Here is a 20,384-nt window from a genome sequence, read left to right as displayed (position 1 = left end):
AGGATAATATTGGTTTCCAAACTGGAGGGACGAAATAATAAATAATAGTTATGCTTTTATTTGCTGCCTTATTATTGATATATTTAACATAAAAAAGGTTGTATACCACCTTGAAAAACAAATAGGTGAGATTTAATAAGCCACACTGGGGAGTGCCTTCTTGACTTTGCAATGATCATTAAATGATGCATTATTTCATATTTTAATGATATAAAGGCGAAGGCTAGCATGATTCATCTCTCGTTGTGGTACAAGAGACAAACCCATTCGTTATCTATCAAGCACAGAGAAGTATGTTGACAACTGTCTGTTGTTGCTATTATTATTATTAATACTGATGCTATTACTATTGCCTTTCAGGGTGATATAATTACTGTCATCAGCCGGGTGGATGAGAACTGGGCAGAGGGCAAGTTAGGCGACAGAACTGGAATTTTCCCCATCTTGTTTGTGGAGGTAAGAACAATGTTCTGAAGCTACTCAGGGAAATAGCTGTCAATGCCTGCACATGTACTACATGTTCTCAGAGATTATCTTTATGAGATCTAACAGACAATGGGTTTGCAGGGCCAGCACAGGGAGGAGAGAGGCTTCCAGTAAAAACAAGCCAGGCTTCTTGAGGCAGTTCTGACACATCCATCCATTGGAAGAGGGAAGGGAATAAACAGGGGACAAGGCTGTTCATTATTTTCTTCAAAATATAGTCTGGCCCACCACATGGTCTGAGGGATGGTGGACCTGCCCATGGCTGAAAAAGGTTGCTGACCTCTGCTCTATATTCTCTTGGTATTGGCATTGTGTTCATCATTTAAAACTTTAATAAAATGTTGTTGTTTTCTTAATGTGGACAAAACAAACCTAAGGTTGGAAAACTGAAAAACTGAGAGAAACCAAAATTGACAGAGCTAACCATCCATAATCCATAAGTAACATTTACCTACCTTTTTAGCATAGACTGCATACAAAGTTCTTGCCTGAAGTGTTCCAGCTCTGCCACATGCCAAACAGGAAACTTCCTATGTAAACACACTCCAGAATGTCAAATAAGACTGCAGAATGAAATGCATTCCTGCCACAGGATAGTTGGTAGATAATATTAGATCTCAAGACTACAAGTCTGTGTCAAATGCCAACTGGATGAATATCTCAGTGCTTATCGTTATAATGGTACACAGCAGGCAGCTAAGCGATTTGGATGTAAAGATTAACTACTATGATAGAAATAGAGGGCTGTTTTCAAATGAGGGCTGAGTCTAGCTGTTGTCAAGGGCAACTGGTCCCATGTAATAGCTGTTTTCTTCAGCTTGGGGTGCACAGTCCCATTTACATCCAAAAAACCCACCCCTGTTCGTTTATTTATTTAATTTGTTTTCCTCCCAAAGGAGTCCAGGGTAGCAAAAATAATGTGATAAAAAAAAGAACTTTAAAACAATTCCAGTGAAATATCGCAACTTAAATGGATTGCTGGTAGAGGAAGTGGGTGCCGAAAAGACAATACACATTGTATTTTAAGGGGAGGAAATTCCAAGAGGCAGGTGCCACAACACTAAAGACCCAATTCCAATATTGTGTGGATTGGACCTATTCATAATATGGTATTCACCTGCAGAGCATAGTGATTGACTAGGTATATACAGTATGGGGTGAGGTGGCCTTTCAGGTATCCAGATACCTGTTGAAGCCTAATAACAGCTTCTCAGTGTTATTTTTACCTAAGCCATAGAAATCAGGCCCAACTCTAGACTAAGCTGAGACTGAGTTCATTTGTATATGCATTAGTTCTGTGGGGAAATCCCCACAGCCTGGCTTTTCAGGGATTTTGGCAAGATATTGTGAATACTCAGCCCTGTGTCCGGAGTTCACTGCATCCTGCAAAGTATTTGAAAAAATAGATCGGAGTAGAACATGGCATATCACAATGCAATCACAATCACAGAGCATTTCCAAGTCCACTTTGCAAGGTCAAACCCTACATACACACACACACACATGCCCTTTACATGTCATTAGCATGTAGACAAAGACTCCAAAGCAAGCATTTCCTGGAGTTGTTGGTTGGGGTGGCTTTGAATTCTTGGGCTCCTACAACAGCAAAATCTCATTTCCCTATTTCCTCCCTTCTTGTAGCCAAATACGACAGCACGGCAACTTCTTCAGACAAGCAAAAGTCACCGGTCCTCCCAGCTGAAATATGGTTCACCTTTGCGAAAATCCTTGCCCAGAACAAAGGGCACAGAGTCACCCACTTTCTCCGAATCTAGACGGAAAAGCTTGAAGCAGTTCTCTATCACAACAGCCTTAAATACGCTCAACAGGATGGTCCATTCACCCATGGGACGGCAGACTCTAGACATCAGCTCGCCTGTGCTCATCAGCTCCAGCAACCCCTCAGTGACGACCCAGAACCATGAGAAAATAGAATTCCCATACAACACACCTGTTCAGGTAAATCCACATTCATTCTTTTTTAGTGTTGCTTGTACGGAAGATGGTGGAAGCACTCAGAAAACAATATGCATACGATTAGACACTGTACTCTTCAGAGAGGACTGTTTGCCTTTGGGAGTTCCTCTTCCACACCATTTCGTTTATTCATCTTCGGAAGTGCTCATTGTGGTGTGGGACACTATGCCCCCACTGCCCTCATCTGATCTCTTCGTGTCAGTCGAGGGTGGATAGCAGATTTTTCACCCCCATGAGTGAGCACTTCCAAAGACAAGGTGGGGGAGGAAAAATGATAGAGGAAGATAGAAGATAGGTGTTGCACATACATTGTTTGTCTTCTGGATTGCCACCTCCACTGAGTTTTCTGGTTTTACTTTATGTGGCTTGCAAGTATCTCTGGAATTTGGAAGCCAACTAGGATTGAGAAGGAGGTGGGGCCCAGGAGAAGGTGATAGACTGGCTGGCTGGGCAGGAAGGCTTGCTTGGCCCGGTCTAGACCAGTGGCCACCAGTTCCCACTTCCTGTGTGAAGGGATATGTGCATGGGCTTAATCGGGAGCAGAGCTCCATATTGAATTGGGTAACTGAATTTAATTTTCAGGGACAAAGCTGAACTAAAGGTTTAGTACTGCCCAGCTGTAAGAGCTGTTCAGCAATGACATAAGCTTGTTAAGTATCCTGTCTTGGATGTTTTTAAGCAAAAAGCTGGGTAGAGTTAATGATCTCAAGGACTTATTGTATTAGATTACACTAGACAATCCATTTGGGCCTCTTCCAACTCTGTGAGTCTTTCATGGAAATAAAGGTGTATTTAGATGACCTGTTTATTGAGCGTTCAGCCTGAGATGTTTGCAGGGAGATTAGAAAATGTTTGCTATTTAATGAGCATTTATTCTGATTTGTTTGCATGGAGGTTAGATGATGTTTCATCAAAGCAAGCATTTTCCCATACTTCCCAATCCATTTTCCCATCAATTTCCTTATTGTAAAATGTTCAATATTTGTAGGAAGTTGGTTTGTTACGCAATACCTCCCAACCAGCTATTATTGTGCAGTGTGAATTTGCTGGTAATATATGATTGAATCCCACCTGAAAATCGTGACTGTCTGTAAGCATCCTAAGTTGCACTGGAATCAAGGGGACTTACTATCAAGCAATAGGATATATTTTGCAGTGTGCTGAAAGTCCCTTAACTCCTGTAGAACCAGCTTATCCTGCTACATACCTTCATATACCTCAGCATAAAGGTTAGCTGACTAAGAGCAGGGCAACACAAGAACTACTCATTCTTCTAGATCAGTGCTGATTTTAAATTCTTAAAACCACTAGAGCAAGAATAATAAAGATTAAAGACTCAATTTAAGACGTGTGTGTGTCAGACAAAGCAGGGGAGGGGGAGGGAGATAAATCACTAGCATTAACAATGCCCACAAGACAATGTACCATCCAACAAGTAAGACACTTTTCCCCCTCTCTCTCATTGAAATTGAAAGTTCTGCCTTATGAGTCACTCAAGCCGCCAATGATTCATAAAGGAGGAACTGAAATAAAAGGCTAATACTCTTCATTCATTTGTGCTCTTATTTGTTATTTGACAAGACTGGAAAAATGAGGATGGAGAGAGAGAGAGTGAAGATTACATTTGGAAATGAGATAGTCCATTATAGTGTGAAATAGCTATTTGGTTCACATTCCCTACATCCCCAAATAGTAGGAAGTTCCAGAGCAGCTTTAGTAGGACCACCACACTAAACCGAGCTGAAGAGTTCAGACTTAACACCCTAAAAGGCTGAGGAGGAATTTCTGGTTCTGAGGTATTTAATGTGCACCTCGATTTCTTGATATTGCTTACAAAAAGAAAATGTGAAAACAAAGTGATAGCCGTATTTTTCGCTCTATAAGGCACACTTTTTCCCTCCTAAAAAGGGGAAATGTGTGTGAGTCTTATGGAGCAAATGCAGGCTGCGTAGCTATCGCTGAAGCCAGAACAGCAAGAGGGATTGCTGCACAGCAATCCCTCTTGCTGTTCTGGCTTCAGCAAAAGCAACGCAAAACCTCTTCAACAACATTTGATTCAGAATATTTTTTTTCTTGTTTTCCTCCTCTAAAAGCTAGGTGAGTCTTATGGTCGTGTGCGTCTTATAGAGCGAAAAATACGCTATATCATTAATCAGTCATTGGTATTGAGTTTCTTCCACCTGTTTAAAAACTGATAACTTGGTTTTTTAAATAATAATAATAATAATAATCCAGAACAAAACACAATATGCTGATGGAAGTTCTCCTGCATAAAAAAACCCTGCATATAATACATATGTGCCTCAGTTTCTCCAAATAGGATGAATGTTATAATGCTTAATTTGAAATTTCCCCTTTCAGCACAGATAAAGCCTATCAAAGTCTTTAGCCACATACATGCATTTTCCTTGCTGCTTTGGAAAACAATAAGTAATATTGTGAAATAGGACTTTGGGTGTGTCCCGTAATGCTCTCAACAGTTCTCTTTAGGCCTCTTTAGACGTTGAGCCTGACGACACGAGGACAGTCCAGCTAAAATTAATCTTCTGAAATTGATAGTCCTGGGACCAGGGAACCCTGGTTTAAACCTAGAGATTCCTCCACCCCATTGCCTCTAAAAATGCTGCGGAATGAGGGGAAGGGGCAGCCAGGCCTTCTTCGGCCTTCATTGTCTGTCAACTATGACATGTTACCAGTGAGGCATCCCTCTCATTACTGCAGGGGGGAAAGGAATGACAGGACCATGGGTAGAATAGACAGCAGAAGCTTCAACTGCCAGTTCTCTCAATTCAGCAGCTGTTTTAAATGTAAAGGGTTGTTTTTTATTCCATGTTGCAACCTGGCAACTGTTCCTGGAAGCCAGAGATACAATGACTAAAAATGACTGTTTTCCTTGAAAACAGCCCATATAAGTGGATGCCTTTCGTTCGCTAGAATGATGCCAGTGACAAGGCTCTAAAGTCTGGGGAAATTCACATCCTATCTTTTTCCGCCCCAAAAAAGCCCAGATGTCATCAGTGAACAAAGGATTAAGTATAACGCAACTGGCTCCCAAAGAGACACGTGGATTGCAACAATCCAGAATCTAGTTTGCAATTTATTAATCTGTCTGAGAGCAAATTGTATGCATTGCTCATAGACGTAATGCCAGTGATCAGATTCCGGGGCGGGGCGTAAGGAGCCCTAGATGAAATCCATAAGCCAACTCCTAACTAGTCCCCTACGCCTTTTGATTTAGCAAAATCACCCATCCATAGCCTCAGAGCCGTAGCTATGGAGGGAGCTAGCCAGTACTTTTGCCCCAGGTGAAGCTTCCAGGGGGCTCCACTGAGGCTCCTAGCCTGTCAGCCATTTTACTGTTTGGGCTACAGGTGGAGCAGCTCTCCCTGCTCTGTTGCTATTCACACTGCTCTCAAGAGCCCTAAAGATATTTGACTGCTACCTAAGGTGAGTTCACTGCCTCTGGTTGGACTGCCGCCCTCTCGTAAGCCAAGTTGCAGCCTCATCTCCCACACAGCTTCTGACTCCCTAGTCGGTTGCGGGTGAAGGTCCCACAGTTTTCTGCAGACTCGCTCCAATCCACTCCTCCCACCGCCGCCCAGCTAGCTGATGCTGCAGTTTGCCAAGTGCCTCAGCCCTAATCCTACACAATTGCACTCCTTTCCCATGTGTGGCTGGGCAGGAGTGATAAGTCCTTGTTTATGTCCTGTTACCGTTTTTAATGTCCTAAAGATATAAAATAGCCCTGCTGCGTCAGTCCTATCTAATCCAGCATCCTAGTCTCTGAATGACTAAAGGTAAAGGGAGCCCTGACCATTAGGTCCAGTTGTGGCCGACTCTGCCAACCTAGCAGTTCGAAAGCACGTTAAAGTGCAAGTAGATAAATAGGTACCGCTCCGGCGGGAAGGTAAACGGCGTTTCCGTGCGCTGCTCTGGTTCGCCAGAAGCGGCTTAGTCATGCTGGCCACATGACCCGGAAGCTGTGCACCGGCTCCCTCGGCCAATAAAGCGAGATGAGCGCCACAACCCCAGAGTCGGTCACGACTGGACCTAATGGTCAGGGGTCCCTTTACCTTTACCTTTACACATGAAACTACCTGATTCTGTGTCAGGCCACTTGGTCTCTTCAGCTCAACCATGCTACAAAAAATGTGCTCTGGAGTAAAAGGCTCAGAGGAACTTGGCAAGTTGGCATGCTCTTTACTGCTTTTGTATGTGGGGAGGGTGGTTGGCTTGGTACATATTACCATGCATGCCTGCCTGCCTGCCTAAGAGGAAGGGGGCTGAAAGAAAATGCAAGGGACCAAATAATAAAAAAAGTATTAGAAAGTACAACTTTGTATTCAGATAATATATTGCCTACACTTAGTGCCCTTTAAAAACAGTTGTGTTCAGGTGTGTGCGCATGTGGATGTGTATGCAAACATGGGGGGGGAGGCAAACTAAGTATTTGTGAAAGAAAGCCTAGTTTCGCCTCTGCATAGCCTTCTAAAACAGTGGTTTCTGTAAGGGGCTAATACAAATGATAAGCAAGCCAGGACCCCTTTGCTTCCTCTCTCTGTAATTTGAACACCCTGCAATACTTTTGCCTAGGTAGGCAAGCATGCTGGTCATTGAAAAACAGTAGCTATCAGCTTTCAGTCACATCAGTGCTCTTCTAAAGCTGAATTAATGACATTAGATTAGAACAGGCTGCAATGAACTATTTTGCCACTCATTAATCCAGGATGGAGATGCACAACTGTGCTGTACATATAATGAAAAGGGGATGGGGAAATTGCTGCGAAAAAGATAACACAGAGGAAAAAGCCAGCTTGTTGATGGCATATGCGAGATGATGATGCATTTCACAAGACTCTAATTATATAGCAAGAGACACATACTTCCCTGAACTTTACTCAAGCTTTGGCTAACCATATTTATTAATTTGCATGCCTTAACTTAATTACAAATATTTGCTCTTTACTGTCATTTTAGAATAAAGCAGAAGGATGGTAAAAGAGGAAGATGTTTGTTTTATTGCAGTCGTTTCTCGACTTGTAGATAGAAAATGAAATTATAACAATACTGGCTTTTTGGCCGGGGGGGGGGGGGGGTGGCGAGGGAGAGAGAATATATATAGTGGCTCTGGGCCAAGGGTCAGGCTGCTGCAGTTTATAGCAGATCAACTTGAGTAGTGCTCCTAAAGGGAACAAAATGGTTCGGTTCTTTCCCCGTTGGAAACTACTGCACTTCAAAGTCCTTGTTGTTTCCTTCCATGCCAGCCTCTCCTTGCTCACTCTCCAGCAGCCAGTGTGAGTTATCCAAGGGAGGAGACTGGCAGCAGCAGTCATGAGAGGCAACCGGATGCTTCCTTGCCACCAGTGCTGAATTTACGTATAAGCGAAACAAGTTATAACTTAGGACCCCACTCTCTTGGGGGCCCCAAAAAAATTTAAAGGAAAAAACCTGGATGTACATTTCCAAAATATAAGCTAAAAAAATAAAACCTACATACAGCAACAGTGTTTTGTGTTGTGTAGGCTACCATTATGTAAGTACAGTAGTACCTCTAGATACGAACGGGATCCGTTCCAGAGCCCCGTTCACATCTAGAGGTAAATGTAACTAGCGACAGCACGTCTGCGCATGTGCGTGACGTCATTTTGAGCATCTGCACATGCGCAAGCGGCGAAACCCAGAAGTAACGCGCTCCGTTACTTCCGGGTTGCCGAGGAGCGCAACTCAAACGCGCTCAACTCGAAGTGTATTTAACCCGAGGTATGACTGTAATGGGCCCTGCCTGCTTGCCTGCTCCCTAAAATATCACTAGTTTGCTTATTTCTATATATAGGGTAACTACATTCTGCACGTGCAAATGGCTTTAGATACCTATTAGCTCCATAAAGTACCATATAGCATATATTCAACACATAAAACAGTGACAATTTGTTGTTGACAAAGGACAGCTGAACATATAAAGGGCCCCATTACCTTCACTAGCTCAGGGCCTCATCACACCTAAATCTGGCCCTGCTTGCCACTGCTGCTTGGGACCAGCACCAGCTCATTTGTCCTGACTGTTGGCAGCACTGGCAGGGGAAATAGGGACATTCCAAAATCAAACCAGAAGCCAGGGTGGCTTTCATAATTCCAGGACTTTCCCTGGAAAATTAGGACACATGGAGGGTATGAAACTAGTAAAACGTATAGGAGTTCTGCTGGGGATTGGATGGAGGGGCTGGAGGGAGACAGTCACTTTTTTGGCAGAATGAGCTATGAAATTCACCCAGGAGATGCTTCTAAATGCCTGCTCAGAATCCTAACTACAGTACTTCATAAATTAATAAGGAAGCTGAGTTCCTGAAGGCACCTAGGAGGTGTTTGGCCTTCAATGCATTCCTGAGCTTTGGGTGTGGACCTGGTAAATTGCTTTTTGTGCTGTGATGAGTTGTGAGGCTCTCAGTTTCCCCAGCATCGTAGCTCAAGACTGACCACATTGATGCCAGCTTAATGGAAAGAGCCCTTTTGGCTCTTTTGAGAGGTTAGTTTTTCCTTTATAATAATGCAATCCTTGATTTTTAAATGCAAATGTTTTCTTTTAAAAAGCAGGGAGGTATGATTACAGTTTTCTGCACTGGTAGAAAAAATGGAACAAGGAACTGATACGATTATTTCAAGTGAAAAGAAAATGTATTTCTTTGCCTAGAGAGCCAGTGTGGTGTAGTGGTTAAGAGCGGTGGACTTGTAATCTGGTGAACCGGGTTCGCGTCTCCGCTCCTCCACATGCAGCTGCTGGGTGTCCTTGGGCCAGTCACACTTCTCTGAAGTCTCTCAGCCCCACTCACCTCACAGAGTGTTTGTTGTGGGGGAGGAAGGGAAAGGAGAATGTTAGCTGTTTTGAGACTCCTTCGGGTAGTGATAAAGCAGGATATCAAATCCTAACTCTAGTCCCTGAAGCGTAAGGGTGGTCAGAATTTGTCCTGACTGTTGACTTGTGTTACTTTCTGGAGGAAATTCTGTGCTTGGGAACATTCAGGCTGTAATCCTGTGTACACTTATCCAGGAGCCTGTTCCACTGAATTCAAGACATTTTCTTCTGAGTAGACAGGAATAGGATTGTGTGGCGTGCTGGATTTAAAATGCAGTTACTGGTTCATACAGAACAGGCTGCACTGCAAAGAGTTCCTGTGTATTTCATGTGTATTTGATTTATCATCTTATGGTAGATTTTACTTTATTTAGAACTGTGCAAAAAGGGGTCAACTCATTTCCACAGTACGCCATGGGTTAAGTCCCATCCAGGAGATTATATTAAATATAAATATAAATGAAATGAACTCAATAAATATCATTATATAGCCAATGTTTATCTATCATAATCACTGTTACTAGGAATCAAAAAATTAAAAAAGAATAAAGATAAAGGAATGCTGTTGTATTGCGAAATCATGTTATTAAATACAGAAATACCACATTGGCAAGGGAGATGGACTCTGTACATGCCTGTTTCCTATATTACAGAGGCTCATAGTTCCTAATTAAAAATGTTGCACTATACCTTGTGAAGTTCTTTACTACTCTTAGGCCATTTTGAACCTCTTTTGGACCCTCAGGTCTATTCTATAGTGGATCAGAATGAAAGTTGGTTTTGCAGGGGTAAGAAGGCATAGAAATAGAATGATCAGGGAGGGGGGAGAGGGTAGAAGAGGTGTAGCTTATCATGCAAAATCCCCTCTTCTATACAACCATTTAAAGAATGATGCAGCAGCCTTGTCTCCTGGCCGCCTTAAATTATAATTACTTGCCAGCTATCAAATTGGTGCCACATAGTCTAGCTTCTGCGCTATTCCTCAACCTGTTTACTTAGAAGTAGGGAAACCAATGGAACTTCCTTTCAAATAAATATATGTAGGACTGGAATGGGGAACATAATCGAGCATAAATTCCACACAGAGGGGGTTTGACAATAGCATACTTAGCTGTACTTACCCTGTTGAAATGTCACCGCTAAATTCCAGCTTTCATTCGCTTGCATGATTGCATGCATGAATAAGGGTCTAGAGTGAAAATGAAAAAGGGTGGGGAGGGGACCTTCAACATGCATATTAAATTTCATTATTACAATCCAAAACTCTTACTTTTCAAGAGGAAGGGGAGTTAACTCATAATTTCTTAATCTTTGGCCTCGACAGTCCTTTTGTTTAATTAACACCAGATGCGACTCCATTATTTCTGCCTTTGGCTCAACAATCCCAAGGGTGGCCTCTTGCAAACAACCATTTGTTTTCTGATTGGAATTCTCCATGCAGTTCGGCCAGCTGTCACATCTTTTCCCCCAGCTGTGGCAGGCAAAGGAGGCAGATGAATATGCTGTGAAACTGTCGCCTGACACCCAGTTGCAAACTACAAACTGTCTCAGAGGGACTTTCAACCGTTCTCCCATCTCGTTGGCAAGGGCCAATTAGCCCTTTATAACAAAGTCGCCTGCCTATAACCAAGACCTTCCACTGTAATTTGCCCCAAACTGCTTTCTTTGTCACATTATCGCTGGGAAAGCTCTGATAATACTGGTCTGACCCCTGATGTATGGGATACCTGCCTGTTGCTCACATGCCAATAAGGTTGCAGCTCCATTCGAAAACTTGCACACTCAGTTCAACAGGACACTTTCACTGAAATGCTCATAGGATGAACTTCCATGATCTGAGCATGCTCAATTCTCTGTGTGTTTACTCAGAAGTGAAATCTACTAAATTCGGCAGGGCTTGATCCCCAGGTAAATTGCCCAAGAATGCAGCCTTAAAGGGTTTTTTTGCACCTCTTTGAAATGTAAATAAGCAACCTACATTGGCCAGATGTTCATTTGCATTACAAATGCCTCTCTTCCTCTCTCTCTCTCTATTCTGTATGAACAGTAATCACATATTCACATAAATAGTACAGGAGAAATTAAACCTCTGTGTGTGAAAGCCACCTCAACTTGTTTGTGGTATGTGTGCTTGGAGGCAAGAAGCAACTGCATCAGATGTACCATGAAGTGTGTTCTTGTCTACAAAGGTTCATGTAGGATTATGTTAGTTAACCTGCAGTCCTAATGGGACTGACTTCTGAGTCACCAGACATAGGATTTCCCTGTTAGACTTGAGATGCCACCAGACTTTCTCTTCTCTGCTGCAACAGACCAAGGACCACTTTGACAAGTACAAAACACACCAAGAGATGTGGATTATAAAGGCATACATGTATCAGTTATTGAGTGTTTTTCTTTAGATCAGCATTCCTGTGTGTGCTACACTGAACTCAGGAGGACTTTCTCCTGAGATAAAATACTAAGTATTTTGACACACAATCCACATAAACTGGAGCCCAGGCTTTCCCCAGTTATATATTTATCCATGTGTTGTTGTTTTTAAAAGTATCTGATTAATATACATGCTTTTTTATAGCTGATGAGATACATTTGCATTTCCTGCTCTTGTACCTGAGTGAAAAACATCCAAGATGCTAATTATTTACACTCTTCTGCAATACACAAACAAATCTTTAATAAAACTGAGGATGTAGGACACACCCTTTAATTATAACAAAAGGTTGTGGGGTGTAATGAGATGTAAATGGGCTAAAAAAACAGTTGCACTCATGGTATCTTCTTTTGAGTTTTCTGTTCATTCTCTAGAGAGCTGCCGAAAAGTCCTGCGTTTTTCTGTGGATAAATAAAGCAGAAAATAAGCTTAGAACAAAAGGTGTGGGTGACAGTGTTACAGTCATCCTGCACGCTGTGTAATAATATCCTGAGTAACCTGTGGGGGGGATATGTCCAAAACAGCTGTACTCTCTCTGTGGGACTGGAAGTAAGTAGGGAGCAAAAACTCCTCTCTCAAGATAGGTGAGGCTGTCATTTTAAAGCCCTAGAAGTCAACATGTACTCTCTGCCGCAGGGTGCCACTCCTCAAAAGATGAAGCTTTGCTCCTATAAATGATAGAAACTGCCCGAGTCAGCAACGCCCACAAGTCTTTGGCTTTGTCTGTCTTTCTCTGTGGCAGCTGCTCACCTCTGCACTGAAACCAATTGCTTTTGAAAATACTCTAGTGTGGGTTTTTCTTTTCCCTTCCCTCTTTTGCAGCACTGTTTCATTGTTCTGTACACGAGGAAGAGGAGAAGAGACCAAATTAATTTGGCTTACTGAAAGAAACAAAACGGTTGACTTGAGTTAATTTGGCTTTGCGTCCAGGGGAAAGACATAAAAGTCAAATAGGGATAGGCGTATGAAATGATTGTAGTTATTATTGATTGACAGTTATTATTTGCCGACAGGGGGGTTATACTGTTATTATCGGACTACACTGGGACTTAGCTTAAAACATGACTTCCTTTAGGGTCCTTTGCACCCCTGGCAAGAAGCTGCATCAGCACACACACACACACCTGAAAAAAAATCACTTTACCACAACAGCCACATTAGAAATTTCTACATTTGATGTGACCCAAGTACTTGAAGCACCTAGAATCAGGGTGAGGTGAAGCAGGGTGAAAAAGATTCACTTGCATTTCTGTTGCTGTGCAAGAAGGATGGGAAGCTTCTCACACATTTGATGTTGCCGGGATAGCGGTGGCGCATTGCCACACACATATACATCATACACCCCTTGGTCTGATAGGTGTTTTAATTTTGAATCCCCCACCCAGGCCTGCACCCCCAGTAGGGATTGGTTTCGCCAACCCCTAGGTATGCCTCTGTATTTCACAGACAAAAATGGGGGCATCCCTGGGCATGAATGGGTGGGACTATGAGTGCTGCCTAGGAGTCCAACAGCATGACCTGATGGACAGTGGTGGGACCAATACAATGCAAACTCAAATGCACCAGATGGAGGAAGCCTCTTGTATGGTCTGTGGATAATAATAATAATAATAATAATAATAATAATAATAATAATAATAATTTATTTATACCCCGCCCATCTGGCTGAGTTTCCCCAGCCACTCTGGGCGGCTTCCAGCAGAACACTAAAATACAATAACCTATTAAACATTAAAAGCTTCCCTAAACAGGGCTGCGTTCAGATGTCTTCTAAAAGTCTGGTAGTTGTTTTTCTCTTTCACATCTGGTGGGAGGGCGTTCTACAGAGCGGGTGCCACTACCAAGAAGGCCCTCTGCCTGGTTCCCTGTAACTTGGCTTCTCGCAGCGAGGGAACCGCCAGAAGGCCCTCAGCACTGGACCCCAGTGTCTGGGCAGAACAATGGGGGTAGAGACGTTCCTTCAGGTATACTGGACGGAGGCCATTTAGGGCTTTAAAGGTCAGCACCAAGACTTTGAATTGTGCTCAAAAACATATTGGGAGCCAGTGTAGGTCTTTCAAGACCGGTGTTATATGGTCTCGGCGGCCGCTTCCAGGCACCAGTCTAGCTGCTGCATTCTGGATTTGTAGTTTCTGGGTCACCTAACACAATAAATGCTTTTCTGTTGACACAGAGGAAGCAGGAACTGAAATTCCAAAAATAAGTTGCTTCCTGAATATTGGCAGATAAATATTTCCCTGGAACATATCTCTGTGGCTATCCTGGCTGAGTTAGAACAATTGTTGGAGAGTAACCCCCCCCCCAAGCCTCTAAATTATCATACTTTGTGGCTAGTGTTTATTAATGCTCAGTGCTTAAGGTAGCTCCACTTATTGTTTTCAGGTGGTGACTGCCAACAGAAATGGAGTCAAAATGGTGCCACTGTGAAACAAGGGGAAGGCATTAGCATAGTCAGGGTAACTCCTAGGTTTGCAGAATATTTATAAAAACTAAAGAGGCAAAAGGCCTCTCCAACCCTCACCCCTGCAAAAAAACTACAACAGTCCAATGAGGAATGCGAAATATCAGTAGGAAGTAGAAAACAGGGGAGAACAGCTTTGTGCTTGAGCTCTTTACAGCTTATAGAATCTTGGAAGAGGTCATGGCTAACCAGCTGAAATAGGAGTGCTTCTGTTAGGAGGTGAGGTATCTCAGTTTGCTTGTCCCAGGTTCCACTTATTAATTCTACAGCTGATTTTTCCCTTATAAATGATCCTCACTGTCACTCTGAAGAACTAAGGAGGAAGAACAGAAGCTGAGATATTACCCCCAAGTGTTCTGACTATTCTCCTCATCACTGGACGTTGCATGTTTTATTTCATTTTTTTTACTTTAATATTTTTTGGTGTTTCGTTTCTATGTAAAGGAAACAAGCATTTCGCTGTCGGGCCATTCAAACAAAGGAATGTTCATCCCTTTTATTTTTAAGTGATGGACACCACAAAGCTTATCTGCTCTCCTTCAATAGTGCCCTGTCATTTTATGAAAAGGCTTGCTATTGGGGAGAACAGAAAGCATAAATCCAACTGCATGTGTGGCTGAAACATTCTGCATAATCCTCTAATAATTCAAACCCCACTGAAGCCACTGTAGCAATTGCAGGATGGTTACAAGAAGTCCCTTCAATTATCTTGGATGCAAAATGTAGTGCAGGTTGGCTAATCTTGCCTTGCTCCAAGTTCAAGAGCAATGCAAGGGGAGATTCACAGTTTCCCTATTTTGTTACTGCCAGTAGAAAAAGTGGTAGGATTTGTGATTGAACAATAAGCACTTGCTTCAAATGCCAGTGAGGAATAAATGCACCAGCCTGATAATTAAGCCACATATTTTCGAAGCGATGAGAGGCAAAGGTCCAAACTTCCAACTACCTTGGCATTAGAAAGGGAGGCAGAGAAGAGAGAATGTGTGCAATATATTAACTCTGGCTCCGTGGATAAATTCCACTATAATTGCTTTTTCTCCCCTTTTCTTTTTTTTGCTGATCTGAAATTCTTAAGTATTTTCCATTACTGGCGATCTCTCTTCACTCCCTTTTCTGAAAGCAATTCAGAAAAGTGTGTCTCCTGAATTTCTCCCTACTGCAGCAATAGGCAGTGCTGGTAGGATGTAAACGTCAGATAAGAGCAAAGGGCCAGATCGGGTAATTAGTAAATTTGTGGGCACAGGAAAGGAATTAGGGTGGAGAAAGAGTGCATTGGGAGGAACAAGGAGGAGACAACACACAACAGTATCACCCTTTATGAAACATGCCTGCCTTAAGCATTATAATCTTTAATCCTGGGAGTGTGTCCACAAGTGTCTCTGAGGATAATATATTTTTTATGATCCACTGTGTCAGGTACTTGTAGAAGTCATTCTTCCGACATTACAGTTCCTGTCCTGGAAACTAAACTTTTTATCAGGATTCCAATAATCTCCATGAGTCACTTCCATATAACCTACTCCTTGAACATTCATCTTGATTTCTTGGCACAAAGTTTGTGGGGAGGTTAGGTGTTGTTGGCTATTTATTGATATCCCCAAATGTGGGGTTCTTGAATGTTTCCCCATGTGTTTTCCCCTTCACTCTCTCACATGCTGTCCCCTGAATACACATTCATTCATTCATTCATTCAATCATTCACAATGCTCACAAAAGCTCATACAGACCCTACTCATGCATGCCAGTCACATACCACTCTCTGGCTACTCATGCAACAGCCACAAGCAAACAGTCTACCTACCCATTGACCAACCCTTGGACAGTTTCTGCCTCCTCCCTCCCCTGCTGAACCTCTCCTACCAACAACACTGTCACCTCATTTGATCCTAGACCTTGTGTACTAAGGACAAAAATTCACATAACAAAGCCTTGGCTTCTTTAAAATTAAAAATGGTTAAACCCCTGAAAAGCAGCTGTAGGGGATTTTGAGCTGAAAAATAGCGGGTTGGAGATAAGAATAAGCACTCCCTGTCCTCTGCCACTCCTCAAAATTGCAGCTTCCACAGACTGCTTTTCAGTAAAGAAAGTTGGGGCTTTGTTACAGGCAGTTGTGTGCAACATGTAATTTAGTCCTGAGCCTATAGTAAGGAGGATTAATTTAAATCAGCTAAAGCCAAAGAACGTACACCCAACAGTGATGGATAGTTTACTCTTTTGTTGCATCTATGTGGTTTGGATGGTAAAATGGCAAAATCACATTTTGGGGCAGATCTGTGGCACTCTCGTGTGAAAGAGGACATGGCTGTAATGGCAGGCATTGCCCTAAGCACCCAGACTTTCAGCTGAAGAGAGCCTGATAAGCAGTTGGCTGCAGGCTGTCTTACATTCAACTGGGTGACCTGCAAAAGATTCTTCTTCCCTACACCCTACATGCTTACTAAATGTGTGAAGAGACCTTGTGTGCTGTGTTCTTTAATTTGCTACTTAATTAGTCTACAACCTTGCAAAGATTGTTCAAAGCAGGCTTTGGGCAAGAAGACACATAGAAAATAATGCATTAGATTGGATCAATATGTGTTATGTACAATCCTTATGGAAAATATCATGTTCCAGTGGAATCTCCCCCCATCACCACCCACCTCCATAACAACACTGTACTAGATAGTAAGGGCTGCACTGGGCATGTGCTTAATATACAGCAGAAGTGGGGGAGCCCAAATCTCACTAGGCCTGCTGTCTTGTTACATTGAGCACACGTACAAGGTGACTCTGCACATGTGCATGTGTTTGCACGAAAGAATGTATACTTGTTGATTTGTACAACTCAGCTATTGCATACTCTGGTACACAAACTGTACACTTGCTGTACATTATTTGTGAATAACTGTATGAGTGTACAGTTCAACTATGTGTGTGCACAGGTACACAGAATAGGCAGAAGGGGAGGGAGCCTTATCTCTCCAGTCCCCAATATCAACCAGAATGGATATTTCACATGCAGACACACACACACACACACACAGACACACACACGCCTTACATGAAAAGTCCCTGTTGATTCAATCGGGACTTTTCCCCTATGACTCCTCTTTCTAGTGGGACAGACCTCCACTCCAATTACAGAGGTGGAAGTGAAGAGATAAGCTTCTGCTTTCTCAGGGCTGCCATTGCAGTAAAATTGCATTGGTTAAAGCATGGGTAGGCAAACTAAGGCCGGGGGGCCAGATCCAGCCCAATCGCCTTCTAAATCTGGCCTGCAGACGGCCCAGGAATCTCGTGTTTTTACATGAGTAGAATGTGTCCTTTTGTTTAAAATGCATCTCTGAGTTATTTGTGGGGCATAGGAATTCATTCTTTTTTTTTTTTTCCTTCTAAAATATGGTCTGGTCCCCCACAAGGTCTGAGGGACAGTGGACCAGGCCTCTGCTGAAAAAGTTTGCTGATCCCTGGGTTAAAGAAAAACAAGATACATAGCTGTCTCCTATGTTTTCAGCACATGGTAGCAAAGGAGTTTCTCCTCATTACAGTGGTACCTCGGGTTACAGACGTTTCAGGTTACAGACTCCGCTAACCCAGAAATAGTACCTTGGGTTAAGAACTTTGCTTCAGGATGAGAACAGAAATCGCGTGGCAGCGGTGGGAGGCCCCATTAGCTAAAGTGATGCTTCAGGTTAAGAACAGTTTCAGGTTAAGAACAGACCTCAGGAATGAATTAAGTACGTAACCAGAGGTACCACTGTACATGGGAATGGTACCAGAGTACCACATTAACCAGGTTCTGGCTGCAGAAAGCTGGTGTGCATTTTAATAGCCAACTACATTTCTTGTGTACTAAATTACATCATTCTTTAGTCAGAATTCATTGTAACAGGCAGTTTTTGTACTGAGTGGGTGTTGTTTTGCTTTGCCATTTATACAGCTTAAGCTTTCCTAAAGCTTAAGTTCACAAAACAAACAGCAGCAGTTCATGAGGTGAGTAATTGCTGAGGCCCTCTAGTTATCTGCTAAATGTTTGTGGTAGCCCTGATGGTTCTATACGACCTGCATTTCCAACGGGCATTTTCTAGGAAATTTTTATTTGATTTAGCTTCTTCTCAGAGACCCACGCCTGCCTGTGTCTTCTCTGATAAGTTAACTGTGCTGTTCAGTGACCATTAGTCTCTCAAGGCAGGCAAGCAACATCAGTTATCTGCTAAAAGCTAATAAAAAAAAATACAGGCTGGTTTTGCGGACAGCTCTAACACTGGAATAAATACAGATAAGAAAATGAGTGACATCAACTCTTGGACTGATTACCCTTCTCTGCTGGTTCCATGCAAATAAAAAGTGGATTAGAGGCTGGACTACAGGGGGTATTTCCATCTCTTCCTCTTTTTCTCAAGAGACATAAGAGAAAAGGGTGAATCAGTGGAAACCAAGCCTTATGAGGAACAGTTGAGAGAGTTGAGTATGTTTAGCCTGGATAGGAGACTGAGAAGAGATGATATGATATGATAGCCATCTTCAAATATCTAAAGGGCTGTTGCATGGAAGATGGAACACGCTTGTTTTCTCCTGCTCTGCAGAGTGGGACTCAAACCAATGGCTTCAAGTTACAAAAAAGGAGATTCCAGTTAAACATCAGAAAGAACTTTCTGACAGTAAGAGCTGTTCAACAGTGGAATGGACTCCCTGAGATGATGGTGGACACACTCCTTCCTTGGAGGTTTTTAAGCAGAGTTTGGGTGGCCATCTGTCATGCATCAGAGGCTATAGATTCTCTCCAGCATAAGAGTTTGGTGCTGGCATTGCGGCTTTGGTACTGTGCTTGCCATCAGTCTTGATCAGGGATAGGCATTTGAACTACTCGCAACAGGCACAGGAAGTGGCCAAATTCCTGTGTTGGTAGTATAAAGAACAACCAGTAATGCACTTGGGGAAAAATGACTGAGAATAACCTGTGGCAATGATAACCTGGTCTCACTCTAAAATGCTGAGTCATTTTCTTCACCAGTGAAAACCATTCTGTATTTCCAGCACTCAGGCAGAAACCCATCTTGATAATCCAACATAAAACAGTCTCTGCTTATTTGCCATCACTGTCTAAGCTCTTTCCATGTTTATTTCACAATGGATGATCTTCACTAGGAAGCTATTGAGGAATGTGGGATGAGAAAGGGCTGCCTTAGCAGCTATGCAGCTGAATAAGCACTAAAGGCCTGAAGAATTCAATATAATGGATGTGTGGGAATTTTGCTGCCTTAACCCTTGTCAATTACAAAATGCTTTACAGAACAGGAAAATGCTCAACTCCTCTAAGTATTTTAGGTTTGCTTGCTCAATCCTACAGTGCTTCTTAAGGCATTAGAACATTGCAATTGACATAAGGGTGGGATGGGAATGTGAAAATCCATTAGGAAAGGAGATGGGGAGGGCAACCAAAGTTGCTTTTCTACACCCTCAGTTGCAATAACCTATTACTGGAGAAAATCATCTGTTAATGCACTCTTTAATTTCAAGATAGAAGGGAGAAAGAAAGAAAAAAGGAAAAACAAGGCATCTACCTCAAGTGGAAAAGGCATTTATGTTGGCTGAGAACATATAGCCTGCAATATAAATGAACTTTTCTTGGAGATTCCTGCTGAAATTTAATGAACATGTTTCTTTGTTCACTCCTCCAAACAATCATGTTCCTTGCTCTCATCGTTCCATATATCCCAAAGGCTTATAATTCATAATTTATTTATTTTAAAAAAATAATAATCCTAAATGGTGTTGGGAAATTCCTGGTTTGCAGATCAACATCATAATGATTTTGAACCCAGCCCATGTTTTCTAGATGATAGCATCAGGACTCCCGGTCATGGCAGCAGTCAGATAGAGAGAAGGGAAGCAGTCCAGTTTTCATCGTGTAAAGTCACTTTCTCAATCATGATATATTTTTCACTGGCCTTAGCATTTGAGGAACATCCTTAAACCTAATCATGGAAGAGCCAAACAGGGCAATGCAAATGCTTCATTTTACTCTTTCCTAGCATAGAAGCAAAGGCAGTATCTAATGAAATATAGGCAGTAAGCTGCTTGGGCAAGGGCCTGTCTTTCTTGGGCTTATGTTACTCTGAAGAGTGCAATGAACACTGGTAGTGTTATATAAATAAAAACTATAATTTCATATAAGGAACAACTAGTAGGAACAG

At 42.4% G+C, this 20,384-nt stretch overlaps 1 protein-coding gene and 1 long non-coding RNA gene across 5 annotated transcripts in view; one reads left to right on the top strand and one right to left on the bottom strand.

Moving 5' to 3' along the window:
• Positions 1–20,384, top strand: part of SH3RF2 (SH3 domain containing ring finger 2) — a 75,625-nt gene that overhangs the window by 38,149 nt on the left and 17,092 nt on the right. For 3 of the 4 annotated variants that reach the window (XM_083728273.1, XM_083728271.1, XM_083728272.1), the window contains 2 exons: positions 361–456; positions 2,128–2,445. In XM_083728273.1, coding sequence (XP_083584399.1) covers positions 361–456; positions 2,128–2,445 — 414 coding nt within the window. The remainder of the gene's footprint in view (positions 1–360; positions 457–2,127; positions 2,446–20,384) is intronic. The other variant, XM_083728274.1, reaches the window with a different exon arrangement.
• Positions 7,479–12,142, bottom strand: LOC310839644. The gene is made up of 3 exons (XR_014561580.1): positions 12,017–12,142; positions 10,435–10,502; positions 7,479–7,645 (listed from the first exon to the last, which is right to left on the bottom strand). It is a non-coding gene; the product is annotated as an uncharacterized lncRNA (long non-coding RNA).

The sequence above is a fragment of the Podarcis gaigeae genome, assembly GCF_964106915.1.
Source record: "Podarcis gaigeae genome assembly, chromosome: 2".
Taxonomy (NCBI): domain Eukaryota; kingdom Metazoa; phylum Chordata; class Lepidosauria; order Squamata; family Lacertidae; genus Podarcis; species Podarcis gaigeae.
Note: the sequence above shows the minus strand (reverse complement) of the source record. Positions and strands in the feature narration are given on the sequence as shown.